This window comes from Leptonychotes weddellii, chromosome 12 (assembly GCF_054177405.1).
Source record: "Leptonychotes weddellii isolate Sample4059 chromosome 12, ASM5417740v2, whole genome shotgun sequence".
Taxonomy (NCBI): Eukaryota; Metazoa; Chordata; class Mammalia; order Carnivora; family Phocidae; genus Leptonychotes; species Leptonychotes weddellii.
The window spans coordinates 48,051,761-48,067,110 of NC_138380.1; the positions used below are offsets into that span (position 1 = coordinate 48,051,761).

Genomic DNA, 15,350 nt, shown 5'->3' on the forward strand with positions numbered 1-15,350 from the left:
TCCACATCCCCTAGTGAATGTAAGCTTCATTACACGGGGGGTTGTTTTTGTTGTTGTTGTTGTTCAGTACTATATCCCTAGAACCTATAGCTCCTAGCTTGTGTTGGTTGCTCAAATAAAATCTGTTGAGTAAGTGAGTGAATGAATGAATGAATAAAATAGGGAGCTGGGAGGGCATATATGGGCAATATTAAAAGGAAAATATAATAAATATTGGTGTTTAAATGTTTGAAAAATTAGGGCGCCTGGGTGGCTCAGTTGGTTAAGCGACTGCCTTCGGCTTAGGTCATGATCCTGGAGTCCCGGGATCGAGTCCCACATCGGGCTCCCTCCTCAGCAGGGAGTCCGCTTCTCCCTCTGACCCTCCTCCCTCTCATGCTCTCTGTCTCTCATTTTCTCCCTCGCAAATAAATAAAATCTTAAAATAAATAAATAAATAAATAAATAAATGTTTGAAAAATTATCATATTGAAAAGAAATAGACATAGTTTCAGTTGCTTTAAAAGGTAAAACTAGGGGCACCTGGGTGGCTCAGTCAGTTAAGTGTCTGGCTCTTGATTTTGGCTCAGTTTGTGATCTCAGGATCTTGGTGTCAGGCTCCATGCTCAACAGGGAGTCTGCTTGTGCATTCTCTCTCCCTCTCCCTCTGCCCCCCTCCCCACTCGCTCGCTCTCTCCCTCTCTTTCTAAAATAAATAAATAAATATTTTTTAAAAATAAAAACAAAAGGGGTGCCTGGATGGCTCAGTCAGTTAAGCGTCTGCCTTTGGCTCAGGTCGTGATCCCAGGGTCCTGGGATCAAGCACCGCATTGCTTCTCCCTCTCTCTCTCTCCCCCTGCTTGTGTTCCCTCTCTTACTGCCTCTCTCTCTGTCAAATAAATAAATAAAATCTTTAAAAAAAAAATAAAAATAAATAAAAGACAAAACTAGTACTCCTGGATTTAAGTTGAATGATTTCAGAGTTTTGTCTAGTGTGGTAAGGGACTTTCCAGCAACTGTGGCACTCCAACAGGGCTCAGGCTGTCTTAGGATAACCTGAGATCCCTGTGCAAGAAGCCTTGAAGACGAACTGGAGGCCTGCTTGTGAGGGATGTTTTAAAAATAAATAGCTGACTTTGGGGGAGGAATTCCACTTGCTGTCTCCTGGGAATCTGTGATTTAGGCCACTTGAAGAATTTTCTGTTTTCTTCCTAATTGTTGGAGACACTGCTAGATAAGAAACTATCTTTGCCCATGGGAATAAGGATAATAGTCATTGTTTTACATGGATGATCCCATTTCTTCGATGCCCACTCAACAAAATGGGTATCTTTGGCACAATTAAGACCATGAAGCTGAGCATCACTTTCCGTCCCCCTTCTCCATATTTGGTTCTGTTGCTAAGTCCTTTCAAATCCTGTAGTTTGTATTATAGATTCCCAAATTTTGACTGCTCCTGCCAAGAGTAACTTCAGATTTCATTAGATCATGTCCTCATATGTCAGTATGAACCATTTTTTTAAAAGAATTTGAGCAGAAACAGTTCACAGTTTGTGTTATAATGAACATCTTTTTTTTTCTAATCAAAGTCCTAGATTCTCCTCCTTTGTATTATTGTTACTTAGGTACTTTGGCATAATAAAAAATGTGATGCTTTATGGATCATTTCCAATCCCTGATGACATTTGAAGCTTTCTTTTTGCAGTTTATTTTTAATAAACTTTTTTTTTTACCGTATTTATGCAACATTGGAGGTATTTTGCTAATAATGTCCCATAGTAACTTTCCAGTTGTTAAAAAAAAAAAAATCTGGTGATCTTGTTAAACTGTGTATTTGTACGTGGAATAATCTGGTGGAGCGAAAAAATTAGGAGCGTGTATACTGTTATTTTTAGTACTCTGTATCATTTCACCCTTTTTGTCACAGTGGTTCCTGGCTAACTTTCCCATGAGTTTTTAACCTCTTGTGAGGCTTTGCTTATGTAACAGGAAACAGGCTGTCAGGAACAAATACTGGCATATCAGAAGCACACTTCAGTCGCAAATGATTCAGTTTGCTCTGCCCTTCTCTCTCTTAAAGTGGACCGATACATGATCTTAACTTTAAGACTTGTGGTGTGACCTTCCTAGGTTAAAATCATTCAATTTCAGTTTTGGAAAGGCAACATATTTGACCAAGACCAGGCATTAATCCAGGCAACAGAGAAGATGAGCTCATCATAAGGCGAATTTTGCAGTGGTGTCATGTCCTGGGACTGCGGATTTAAGTATATCTTCGCTTTTTCCCCAACTCTTAAGGCAGGAGTGATGTGCAAACTTCAGGAGAGAGATGACATCGGACGAATTGAACTGGTCCAGAAGCTGGCAAGAGAAAACTGTCAGTTTCTACAGACAGACAAAAAAGAACAGGAGAAATCTGAACACGTAAGCCCTTTTTCTCTTGGGGACGCAGGTTTAAAGGGGGTGGAAAATGTTTCCGCCTGGTTGTATGTTTGAAGGAAAAGATATTTTAAATTCTTTAGTTTTGTTTTTTCCCCCAAAAATCATCCTCCTTAGTAAAAATAACAGCTGCTCATAACTCCAAGCCAGCCATTTACAACACTGGATTTATAAGAGAACTCTCCTCAAAAGTAAATCTTGTAGAAATAGAAGAATACATGTAAGCAAATCTATGAATGCTTGTCTATGATTTTGATTTGGTGGCTTTCAAGTTTGACTTTGGGAATTTGACCACATCAGATAGTTTGTGGAATATGAATTTTGAAAGAACATTCTGATGTACTTTTATGTTGAGTATGGCGTGGCTCTGGTTACCAAACAAATGTACCCTGAGTCAGTAGAAAAAGGTAAGAGTAGAGTAACAGATTATAGATGCTTTCACCAAGTGGGAGAGTCAGAAGGGAGTTTTCCCAGTATCTTATGAATGTTTGTGTTCCAACAAAAGTTCTATTGTTTGCATGGAGTTAAACTGGAGGAAAGGGACGCTCTGCTCAATTCTCCTGAAAGCAGTAATTCAGATCGAGCCTTAGAACTGAGAATGTTGCCCTCATGCTGGGGGTACAATGGCACCACTTTCTTTGTTGTCTGACTTTTTGGGGTTGTTTGTAAAACTACACTCTCAGTGCTCAACTATCCAGGGTTGCTCACGAAGGGGAAAATTCTTCAGTGCTTATAAACATGTCTTTCTCTGACTTTAATTTTTCCTTGGAATTTTAGATCCAACCCCTTCCAAAGGGGAAAAATTGCCTCATGATTTTTCTGCCCTAAGGCCCAATACAAACACCAGGGTTTTACTGAGCAGGAGGGGAGGTAAGATGTTCAAGGGGGCAGGCTGTTTAGTTGAACATAACATGTCTCTCACAGTGCAACATCGGATGATAATAATTGGTGTCTCAAGGGGGAGAATAATCAAGCAGTTTCAAAGCCTTGCAACTGAGCTGTTTCAGGGGTGACCATTGACTTTAAGTGAGAGTGGACATCTTAGGAGCCTTCACTTCACTAGGTACTATTGAAAATTCCAGGGACTTGTTTAAATTGTTAAAAGCACCCTGACGGTTGACTGTATCAAAGACTGACTCTTAATCTCTGCCATGTCCTTAGAATATTTGAGTATCCTAATGTGTGACTTAAGTTTCTCAAAACAGTGTTCCTTTTGGTTCATTTTAATTAGAAGAGCAACAGTTTTCATATGCCATATTTTGTTGATTTCTTTTTTTTTTTTTAAGATTTTATTTATTTATTTGAGAGAGAGAGAAAGTACATGAGAGGGGGGAGGGTCAGAGGGAGAAGCAGACTCCCTGCCGAGCAAGGAGCCCGATGCGGGACTCGATCCAGGGACTCCAGGATCATGACCTGAGCCGAAGGCAGTCGCTTAACCAACTGAGCCATCCAGGCGCCCTATTTTGTTGATTTCAAAATGCATATTTCCCCCACATTTTAGCATCTCAGAAATCAGAGTAAGTCTTAATGATTGATGATAGGAAAACACATCATAGTTTAACTGTGAGCACTTTTCTTTCCTAGTGGTCCTTAAAATGAATGATATATTTTACAATGAATTGCATATTCAATTTAGTGGACCAGTGACAGCCTGAGGGTAGGGCAAGATCTTTCAAAGCCAAACCAATAGTAGAGTACCAGTTCACCAAGGCTAGAAATCATCGGCCTTAGGCCACAGACAACTTTAGGCTTATTTTAAAAGATATCAGTATTGCCTTTGCCTTGTATTTAGTTCAATCCGGAATATTATAGGTAAAGCTAATGAGACTATCGTACCCCCCCCCAAATATATATTAGAAATCCAAACTTGGTGCTGGTAATTGTAAACACTTCTAACATGAGGCAGAAATTTAGTGGTAGAAGATTTACAGCTTTGCTTATGGTTATCTACTGTTGCTATGTACTATCCCTACGGTTATCTAAAATGAAGGTTTAGTCCTTCATTTGAAGACTGTAAAATAGAACACTAGGGTTTGTTACTTCTTGCATGAATGTCATGATGTGAATGCATTAGCAGCTCTGACAGTGTTTATGCTCCTGAGAGGAAAGATGGTGTATAAATCAGCATTGGAATTATGACATTTGCTACATAGACTTTTCCTCCTGAAGCTTAGAGTAAGGAGAGGTGAATATTCAGGCTCTTTCTTCCTTAGTGATGAATATAATCTCAGCCATTCTGCCATGTCCCTCCTGCAGGATGACAGCAGTTGAACTGATCAGCTCTTGAGACTGATACTGATATCGTGTTCCACTCTCTGGATTATTTGATACTAGATGTTTACACTTATTGCAATAATGTATTAGGAACAAAAACCATCTGGTAGATTATCTGACTCATTTAGGTCTTGAGCATTTGATGTAGCTCCACCTTTGCTTACCCACGGAGTTTACCGTGTTCATGAGGTGGGTACAGCGTTTGCCTCTTTCCTGCCCTCGCTCTCTTTTCAGTGGTAGTCATCTGCTCTGGCTCATGAAAACTCAAGTTATAATGCGCAGGATGTACAGAGGAAACTGCAGTTTACCTAATGTAAACCCAGGCCCGCAGTTTCTTCTTGTAATAACAGTACCAATAATGACCAAACCCCAGAGTTACATACAGATTTCCTTTCTTTGATGATTTTAAAATGCTTCATCTACCTCCTCTGCCATTCCTGGGCCAAAGGTATTTAAATAGACTGGTAAAATTTGAGTTAGAGTCTAAGTTACCCATTGAGTTTTTGTTTTTGTTTTTTTAAACTAAACTACATTGCTTCTCCAGTTCTAGAATACCACATCCCTTTAAATATGTATGTGCCAAAATGAGAAATCTGCTTTAAAGTACTACTGAATAGAAAAAGAATAAAGCTTTTGTTGCTGGTGCATCTTGTTACAAATAGAAGGAGCTTCAAGCTTTCTGAGTAGGCATTTCTCATATTTTCTCAAACTGGTCAAGACCATGATTATAAATGCAGCCAATGAGAGACACACTTCACTCTGAGCTTTTGCCCAGATATTTCTGAAAGAAAAATATTTATATGTATAATTACCACAAGTTTCTCAGGAAGCACTTGGTTGTATTATTTTACATTAACAAGCTGTCGGCAAAATTAGCCAACACTCATTACTAAGTGTTGAAAATCATTATGTGAGAACTTTAGGAAGGGGACAGAAATTGGTTATTTCTTCTAAACATTATGATAGTGGGATTAAAATTTGGTCATTAACTCTTTAAAGTAATTACTTCTTTTGTAGGCATCACATTTCCTAGTCTTAATCTAATTGTATTAATAGGGGAAAGGGCATGTGTTACCAAATGGGGACTTTCAGCTTGACCTGGAAGGCTGACTAATGGCCCCCGCAGGGTGGGACAGGGCAGAGCCTGGAAGACAGAGGGACTAGCAAGAATGCACATGACTTGAGCACTGGGTGATTCATGGGGAATAAAGGGGAGTGGGTTGTGACGGAGGTTACCGTTCAGCTGCATAAGACCTGGTAAGCCACTGTAAGGAGTTTAGACTTGCCTTTCTGGCAAAGGAAAGCCATCAAAGAAGGGAAGTAGCACAATCAGACGGAGTCTTTGTAAGATCTCTTTGGCATTGGCTTAGAGGAAGAAATGAGTGGAAAAGAGGAAAGTGTTAGAGCGAACCCTTGGAAGACTATTGTAGTGAGTCAGGTGAAAGATGAAAGCCTGAACCAGTGTGGTAAGGCTGTAGATGTAGATCATAGATGGCAAAATTGGCAGGATTTGATGACTGGTAACAAGGAGGTGGGAATGTGTGTTATTTTCTATTAAATGGTAGACATAAGAATGTTATGTTTAGCAATAGAGGGGTTGGTCCCCTTTACCAAAAAGCTACAAGACATTTACCTTGCTTTTGTGTTCCTGCAGTATGTTTTAGGTATCTGAGATACATGCTAAAGCGCACAGTGTTTATCTCATTGGCAAATTGTGAGGTGGGGGTTCTGGCTAGCATGGGAACTACATAAACCATCTTCTCAGACCAGACCTTTTGAAAATACCTTGGGCAGACAGAATCTCTGGTAGCCCCCAAATGAACTGGATTATTTAGCCAAAGCTTTGGCATTTGCTGCAATGATGTGTGTGCCTTCTTCAGAATTAACTGTGATTTCAGGAATGCTCTCTTGACCCATATAGTCTGAATTGGTATTACCATGCTGTTATTTTAGAGTATTCTCGGTTATTTATTCATTGAGTATACCTTTAGTAAAGCCAATGTCATGGGGGATTCAGAATAACTATGTGGCAGCTACCCTGAAGAAGTATAGTCATGTTGTGGAAAGAAGACATTGACTCAGATAACTGAGATACAAGGAGACAGTATTGGTAATCCCCAGAGATATACAGAGATGGTAGAAGAAGAATTTCCACCTGGGGAAACAGGATTCTCTCTTACGGCGGAGGTAAAGTTTGATGTGGACCTTAAAGTAGGTTTGGGTTGAATTAAACGATTCAAATTAAAGAAAAGCATTGCTAGCAGGCAGAACAGCATTAGAAAATGCACAGAGCTGTCAAAGTACAAGATCTTTTTTTTGTGTTTTTTTTTAAAGATTTTTATTTATTTGACAGAGAGAGACACAGCGAGAGAGGGAACACAAGCAGGGGGAGTGGGAGAGGGAGAAGCAGGCTTCCCACGGAGCAGGGAGCCTGATATGGGGCTTGATCCCAGGACCCTGGGATCATGACCTGAGCCAAAGGCAGACACTTAATGACTGAGCCACCAGGCGCCCCAGTACAAGGTGTTTTTGAACATCAGAAGCCATTCTGTGTCACCAGCGTACTACAAGTGGGGCCAAGGGGCAAGCTGATGATATTGGGACCCAGACCATGGAGGATTTTGAGGGCTGAAAAGTTTTACTTCATTCTAGGTGTAAGGAGAAATCATTGATGACTTGGTTTTGTTAGTTTTCCTAGAAAAGGAGGAAGGAGCGGGAGCTCTTGTGAGGTAAATGATGACATTCAGTTTGACACATTAGAAAGCTGAGGCTGATGAGTGACTAGGCAGAGCTGGGCTAAGAGTGGATTCAAGTCGGATGGCTTCTGGGATGTATCTTCTCTCCACAGTCATTACTGGAGGGAGGGCTGATCTGAGGACAGGAAACCAGGACAACAAGAATCATGATAATCCCAAGAAAGAGGAATGGCCAGGACCACCCTGGAGGAAAGAGACAGAACAATTATGTATTGAAGGGATGGTGGTGGCAGATACGGGAAGGATTAGAGAAAAGAGAATGCTAAGGTGCTTGCTCAGTTTGAGTCCTAACTTAGATTTGAAAAGCAAGTAAACTATTCATATTTTCGTATCTGTGAGATAACTGTATTAAAGTATTTATCTAGAGGTGGGTCCCTTTTTTTTTTTTTTCTTTCCTGGAATACAACCATACTCTTGACCAGAAAACCAAAACTATTTTTTCCTAACATGTAGCTTTGTAGTGTATTAACTTGGAGAGTAGAAATGCCAGTAGTGGTTGCTAAACCGAGTTCCTCATTTCCAAACTGCAGAAGTGTGGATCTGTGGAATGTATGTGCTAAGCAGCCCTTTCCCTAGGGACTCGGCCCATAGCCCGCCCTCCCCCCACCCATTTTCTTCAGTTCCTTTGTTAAGTCTGAGGACCCACCCTACTTCCTTCCCCTTTTCTCATTCACTTCTGAAAAATGGGTGGGAAGGGGATTTTGCTGAAACTGAATCTTGGCATAGCCCGCTGCCAGGGTAGGGTCCCTATCACTCAGCCTCGACCGGGGCTTCCTTTTTCCCTGTTTCCTGCAGCCTCATCCTGGAATTCTGCCTATGTCAAAGGGTCCCTTGTTCACGGACGACTAGGGGAGAAGTGGTTTGGGGTATCCTGGCAGCTGTCCCTCTTATTTCACCTATTAAAAGTTAGTCTCTGCCTTTTTCCAACTTTCGTTTGGCCTCTTACTTTGTTTAAAAAATAAGGCTAAGTATAAGGTGAAAGCCCTGTTTTTACTCTATATGAAATACTAAAAGCAAAGGTGGTTTTACCATTCTTTATTCAAACTTGCATTATGTATCTAGTGAAGTTAAGAGCAATCATGGCATTATTTAAAGTTTATCAGTAATTTCGTTTAACCAAGAAACTACTTAAATACAGAGTTTTACAACATCACTGCTTAATAACAAAAGCCAGGATTCAGATGTGATAGCCAATTCATCATATATTAAGTTGCCCACCTATAAACTGAGAAATCGCTATATAGAAACGATGTTGTTTTTCTTAATAACAGAATCTTGACTTTGTGTTGGTTTGGTACTAAAGTACCTTTTCATAGGAGAGAGATTGCCTTGAATGAACATCAGTTTTAGTTCATTTTCGATCAGGATTAATATGGCCACAGAATAAGACAAAAATGACAGAAGGGAGTTCATGCCTCTAAGAAGTTTACAGTTGAGCTGGGAGGGGGCGGGGAGAATTCACACATGGAAAACAAGGAATCATCCAAGACAGTATTTAATCAAGTGTTTAAATACTTTCACAGGCATTGAGAGAGAAGGAAGTACCTCTGATAAACATTTTTCACAGATGCAACAATCTGTGCTCTTCTCCATTAGACGGCAAGCTTTACAAGTTTGGTTCCCTCCATGTGTTCTTTAAATTCTAGTTTTGTTGGGATTTTTACCTATCTATCTATCTATCTATCTATCTATCTATCTATCTATCTACTTACTTACTTACTTACTTACTTACTTACTTACCAGAAGAATGGCAGCCAAGCTGCCCGTGAAAGCGATGTGCTCATGCTGTCTGGTAGAGCCATCTGCTCATTAGCTATATTTTTAAGTTCCCACAAGAAGCCCACTGCAAGTCCTGACATTTATTTTTAAAAAATGAGTTTCAGCGTTTTTGAAGAGAGGGATTTGTCATTAGAGTATTTGTTTATTTTTCTGAAAATACTCAAGTTTATTTTAAAAGGCCCAATTAGGAAAAGTGGTAGTGGCTCTGATAGGTTTATCAAAATCACATTCTTGAAGATCTTGTATTCCCCCTGGGACAGATGCTGCTGCCTAGGTTTATTAAGTTCTTATTCTTATAAAATTAAAATAGCCATATCATCTCTAGAATGTCTGAGATATCATTAAAATGAGATACCGAGAAATAGGTTACTTCTCTTTGGTTTATAGCCCCCTCCATGGGCATATCTCACTCCAGACCCTGAGCAACCTTACATTCTTTCCTATTCTACCCCCATCAAGGCCTGATCTGCATTACAATTAATAAAACAATATTATTACCTTCCAGATGGTTGTCTGATTAGATCACACTGGAAATCTTTTTTTTTTTTTTTTAAGATTTTATTTATTTCTTTGAGAGAGAGAGAGAATGAGAGACAGAGAGCATGAGAGGGAGGAGGGTCAGAGGGAGAAGCAGACTCCCTGCCAAGCAGGGAGCCCGATGCGGGACTCGATCCCGGGACTCCAGGATCATGACCTGAGCCGAAGGCAGTCGCTTAACCAACTGAGCCACCCAGGCGCCCACACTGGAAATCTTTGGTAGTTGAGTTCCATTCAAGTTCTAATGGATGCTTTATGACAAAAAGGTAGGGAAAAGATGTGCAGACAGACAGACAATCCTTCACAGACAGACAGACAGTCTTTCATGACAATTGTGTACCACTGAGGCTTGGAGAAATAAAAACGTGAAGAGATCTCGGGGAGAAGGGAGACATAGGTACCAACTTAAAATGTGCTTTCATTCTTGCGGGACGCCCTGATAACATCACTGCCTTTGGAGAGCTAACACTGCAGGAAATTCCGAGGCTGAATTCACGGTTACCTGGGGGATAAGTGTTATGCAGAGTGCTTTGGAAGCCTGTCACAGGGAGCTCAATGGGTCTAGGGAGACATGCACAGGACCCTGAGGAAGAGACTGAAGGGCGGAAGCATTATGAGGAGAAGTGAGGAAAGACAGGCGTTTCAAGTGGAGGAAGCGCCGCGTGGTGAGGACGATGTGAAGGGCTCACGCACAGAGGGATGCTGCAGCTCCAGAGGCAGAACCAAGTGGCCGGAGCATGGCACCTAAAAACTGTGTGCTAGTCACAAAATACCTTTGAGCTCTTGTGAATTTAATACGCAAGAGAGAAAAAGGTGATTACATTCAAATTTTGGAGATTGCTCTACTGCACCACGGGAATGGGTTTGTAGGAGAAGAATGGGTCACACTCACTCCCTTTTCTCGTGGTCCTCTCTGTTGGTTTTACACGAAGCAGTCACCAGCATCAACTAAGGATTTCATGTGAGGAGCTCAAGTCCAGACTTGAGCTAAGTCCCTGGGAAGACAGAATGTCCAATTATAGCTCAATTCTAGTTCATTAGCTTTACCCTAAAATATACCACTATATCATCATTTTCTTAAAAAAGTTGACTGTGATTTGGTCCTGTTTTTATAGAAGTGAATTTTGAGCTTGCATGTGGTATGAATACTATCTGTTAGCGAATACTACACAGGCTTATATGTTCACTCTATATATACACTCTGCTGTATGATATTTACCTCATACTGATTCAGCCAAAGTTTGGTGATTTCTGAGTGATTCAAATACTTCAGTTGATAAAGATGAGGAAGACAAATGTAGAAAAGATTTCCATGTAAGATGCAAAAAACTTTTTTTTCCTTTTGCAATGGGAAATGGATGGAAAGGAAAAAATTCCATCTGGCATACAGCAGCCCTAAATGTTGTTTTAAGATAGCAAAAATAGAAGATTGCTTAAAATATCATAACAGACTGTGGGCAAGTGTACAGTACATATTTCTCTGATAAATCACATTAAATACCTGTATTTTACTTAAAACATGACCATGTTCTTAATTTTCATTACATAAAAATTTGTCTTTCATTTAAAAAAAAAAGTCCATTCCATGGCTGAAGCAGAAAAGACTTGTTTTAGTCTGTAGAAATTGATGTACAGCACTTAGGTTTACCTGGAGTAGGTTTCTTAATTTGTTGTTGTTGTTGTTGTTGTTTTCAAGTACTTTCCTACTGTATTAAAAAAATGGAGAAATAGGATATGGCATGTAGATTCATTTAGGTTACATTTGTATATGATTAAGTGAACAAGGCTCAACAATTTTAACAAACCCTTGTAAATGTCCTCTTTATTCAGGTTCCAGGAATGGCTGGGCATGATTGAGGCAAGCTGAGTCAGAATAAAAGATTAGGGGCTCCTGGAGATCCAAGAAACACATAGAGGGAGAGAATAATGATGATAATAAGACAATTAAGATGGCAGGAAGTGGCTTGGGGGTAGGGATTTGTAAGGAGGCTCATGAAAACTTAATGAGTCATAAGAGCGTATCTTGGTGATTGCAAAGGTGGGGGTAGGGTAGAATATGTCAAGGTAAAATTTTGGCCCTGTGCAGTCAGTGAGAGGAGAGAATGGTACTTTAGGCAAATGAGTCTTTAAACCTTTCATGATCTTGCCTTAGCTAGGATTTATAAAGGTAAAACAAGCTTCATATTGATACTCGTATGGATAGAGAAGTCTAATGATCCCCAAATGGTGCAATGCATAATAAAATCCCAAACTGAATTTTATGCTTGATGGATGCTATCACTTTCTCCCTGCTCAGTGAACTTACTGTTATTACAAGTCGGGGGATTGTGATGATGTGTTATTTTTTGCAATCAGTCTGAATATCCTGGAGTTTTCCTCTGAGAGTCATAGCCATTGGAAAGAACTTTAGATATCCTGTGTCTTGATTGTTTGGGTAAGAAAAAACTTGCGTTCAAAAACTGGCACCTGCTAAATAGGATTATAAAGAGTTTCCTCTAAAATGAGCAATAAATACTATACAATCCATTAATTCTGTTGGGAGTTTGTTAATCGCAAGGAAAGGTTAGAAAAATTTCCATTGATAATATTCTTTTAGTAAAATAGATACCTTTTAACCTCTGTTATCAGAAGCCAAAAAAAATCATTAATAAAAATAATAGCTGGGGGGCGCCTGGGTGGCTCAGTCGTTAAGCGTCTGCCTTCAGCTCAGGTCATGATCCCAGGGTCCTGGGATCGAGCCCCGCATCGGGCTCCCTGCTCTGCAGGAAGCCTGCTTCTCCCTCTCACACTCCCCTTGCTTGTGTTCCCTCTCTCGCTGCCTCTCTCTCTGTCAAATAAATAAATAAAATCTTTAAAAAATAATAATAATAATAGCTGGAGATCTTTCAGGTTTGTTAGAGAAAGTTGCGATTCACTCTTTGTGTTTTTATATGTGTTCCTAAAGATGGATTTTGTGGGGACCTAAAGTGAGGCTAGACTGATTGAAATGACCCTTGCCCCCATAAAATATTTCTGATTAACTGTTTCTCCCCTGCTTATTCGCAGTTACCCTATCAGAAAATTAACACAGCAACTCCTGAAAGGCACAAAAAATTTTGTCAGCAAAAAATAAATGGGATCATCCAGTGCTTCTCATTAAATACCCATAGGGAGTCAGAGATCCAAAAATTAAACTCAGTATTAAAACAATACTCAGATACAACTCCAAAAACATGGGAACCAAGAGGGTAATTGAAGCCATGGAGATAATACTGTTTTCCTCTAGTAACTTGTATGACCGGAGTGTTAAAAGATGTGAGTGAGTAGAGCTACAGAAAACAAAATGACAGACACGGTAACACACATAGGCCCGAGCTGGCGCTGATTTATACCTACAGGTTTGAAGTTAAGGGATAAGCCATCAAGGTGGTAAAGGGAAGGATTTGAGGTTGGATGAGGCAGAATACAGACTTAAAATCCAAGAGAGGAAACCTTGGAACGAAACAGAGAGCCAGTTTTATTCTGATTGTCTTCTGAGGCATATACTTTAATGCCAGATGCTTGTGGACAGAAACCTTTCATGACTCGTTGAACTATTAAATGCCATTTGCATTATAATTTGGTAATCAAGTCTGACTTATCTCAATTTTAAGTAGATTCCATTTCCGTCCCAACTCAGTAAATCTCAAACTCCTGTCCTTCAGTATTACTCATAATCTTGGCCATAGGGAAGAGATGTGCATAGACCTGAGAAAAGCTCACCACACCCTGGAAAGATCCTTGTTACTGAAGATCAGAGGGCCCTAGGTATACTCAACACCTGCAGCTGCTTATTCCCCTGTGCCCCCCTGCTATGGCTTGCCACTGCGGCATCTTTGCCCCAATCTCTGCTCTTATGTACCACATCTGGTGACTTCAGAATCTTTGGGAAAGAATGTAGTGAAAGAGATTTCTGTTGGTCCCTTTTGGCCTAAACCTAAGTTTTGAGACTACTTCAGTCCAGAATAGAAAAGCCAGGAATAACTTCTCTTCCTTCTGAGTGACAGAGGGGAGCAGGCTGCAGGCGTATCAGTCTGGGGGTCTCTAAAAACAAGAGTTAGGTAGCCCAGGCTTATGGAAGACCCAGAGTGAATTGAATATGCATTCCTTGGTTGAATGTGGTGGCCCATCAACACTGGCGAATTCGGTAACTTACCTAACTGCCCTGAGGTCATCAGACAGAAGCCAGCATCCCTCATCAGACATTTAGTTTGTCCATTAGCAGCTTATTTCGGATTCCCATGCTTGAGCTCATAGAGATGATTAGAAAGAATCCTACCAGGTGAGGATGGGTAGCAGCCAGATAGCTCTTTAGCTTACTGCTAAAGCTTACAGCCATTACACATAAAATTAACTTTGCTGAGGGCCAAATTTTTAAGCTCATTAGAACTTTGTCCTTTTCAAATATAGAGCAAATTTTTTAAATACCTGGCTAAGATTAACTTAGTCTTGCCTTCCTTCATTGAGAAAAGCGTTTGTGGAGCACCTGTGAACCAGGCACCACACAAAATAGAACAGGAGTGCGCAAGATCTGATTTGAGCCCCAAAGGCACCCTCTAGTTAGTGAGGGAGAAAACAAAGATGGGAGAGTGAAAAGCACTCTGCACGGGGAAGAAAGAAAGGGGCGTACGTTGAATAAGGTATTTGTTTCCAGAGAATTGTTGTCTCACATTCCTTTGAGACATTTGCTAAATTAAGCATCATCTTTTTTACTTCCTGGGTTATGACTGGGAAAGGACATAAATCATAAAAGGCAAAAGATAATAAATCTCAAATCTAAAGAAGCTTACATATTGTTGGCATTTACCATTTTCCCTTCCTCCCACTTTTTAGCTACAAAAAATTTTTTTAAAGATTTATTTATGAGAGAGAGAGAGTGCGAGTGCGAGAGCACGGGAGCGGGCAGAGGGAGAGGGAGACAAGCTGTGACTCCCAGCTGAGTGGGGAACCCACCACAGGGCTCCATCCCAGGACCCTGAGATCATGACCTGATCAAGAGTCGGACGCTTAACTGACTGAGCCACCCAGGTGCCCCAACTACAAAATATATATTTTTTAAATAGTATATTGTATGTAGCTCTGGACCTGTTTTACTGATTGATTTTGTTTCTGAAAACAAACTTCTTTTTTTTTTTATGTTATGTTAATCACCATACATTACATCATTAGTTTTTGATGTAGTGTTCCATGATTCATTGTTTGCGTAAAACACCCAGTGCTCCATTCAGTACATGCTCTCTTTAATACCCATCACCAGGCTAACCCATCCCCCCACCCCCTCCCCTCTAGAACCCTCAGTTTGTTTCTCAGAGTCCATTGTCTCTCATGGTTCGTCTCCCCCTCCGATTCCCCCCGCTTCATTTTTCCCCTCCTGCTATCTTTTTTTTTTTTTAACCTATAATGTATTATTTGTTTCAGAGGTACAGGTCTGTGATTCAACAGTCTTACACAATTCAGAGCGCTCACCATAGCACATACCCTCCCCAATGTCTATCACCCAGCCACCCCATCCCTCCCACCACCCAACACTCCAGCAACCCTCAGTTTGTTTCCTGAGAGTAAGAATTC

General features: G+C 40.4%; 1 protein-coding gene and 1 long non-coding RNA gene across 3 annotated transcripts in view; both read left to right on the forward strand.

Moving 5' to 3' along the window:
- Nucleotides 1-15,350, forward strand: part of RAPGEF5 (Rap guanine nucleotide exchange factor 5) — a 154,805-nt gene that overhangs the window by 58,943 nt on the left and 80,512 nt on the right. For both annotated transcript variants that reach the window (XM_081800431.1, XM_081800432.1), the window contains exon 4: nucleotides 2,278-2,403. In XM_081800431.1, coding sequence (XP_081656557.1) covers nucleotides 2,278-2,403 — 126 coding nt within the window. The remainder of the gene's footprint in view (nucleotides 1-2,277; nucleotides 2,404-15,350) is intronic.
- LOC145716541 (uncharacterized) lies at nucleotides 2,412-12,635 on the forward strand. Its single transcript, XR_014139301.1, has 2 exons — nucleotides 2,412-3,659; nucleotides 3,864-12,635. It is a non-coding gene; the product is annotated as an uncharacterized LOC145716541 (long non-coding RNA).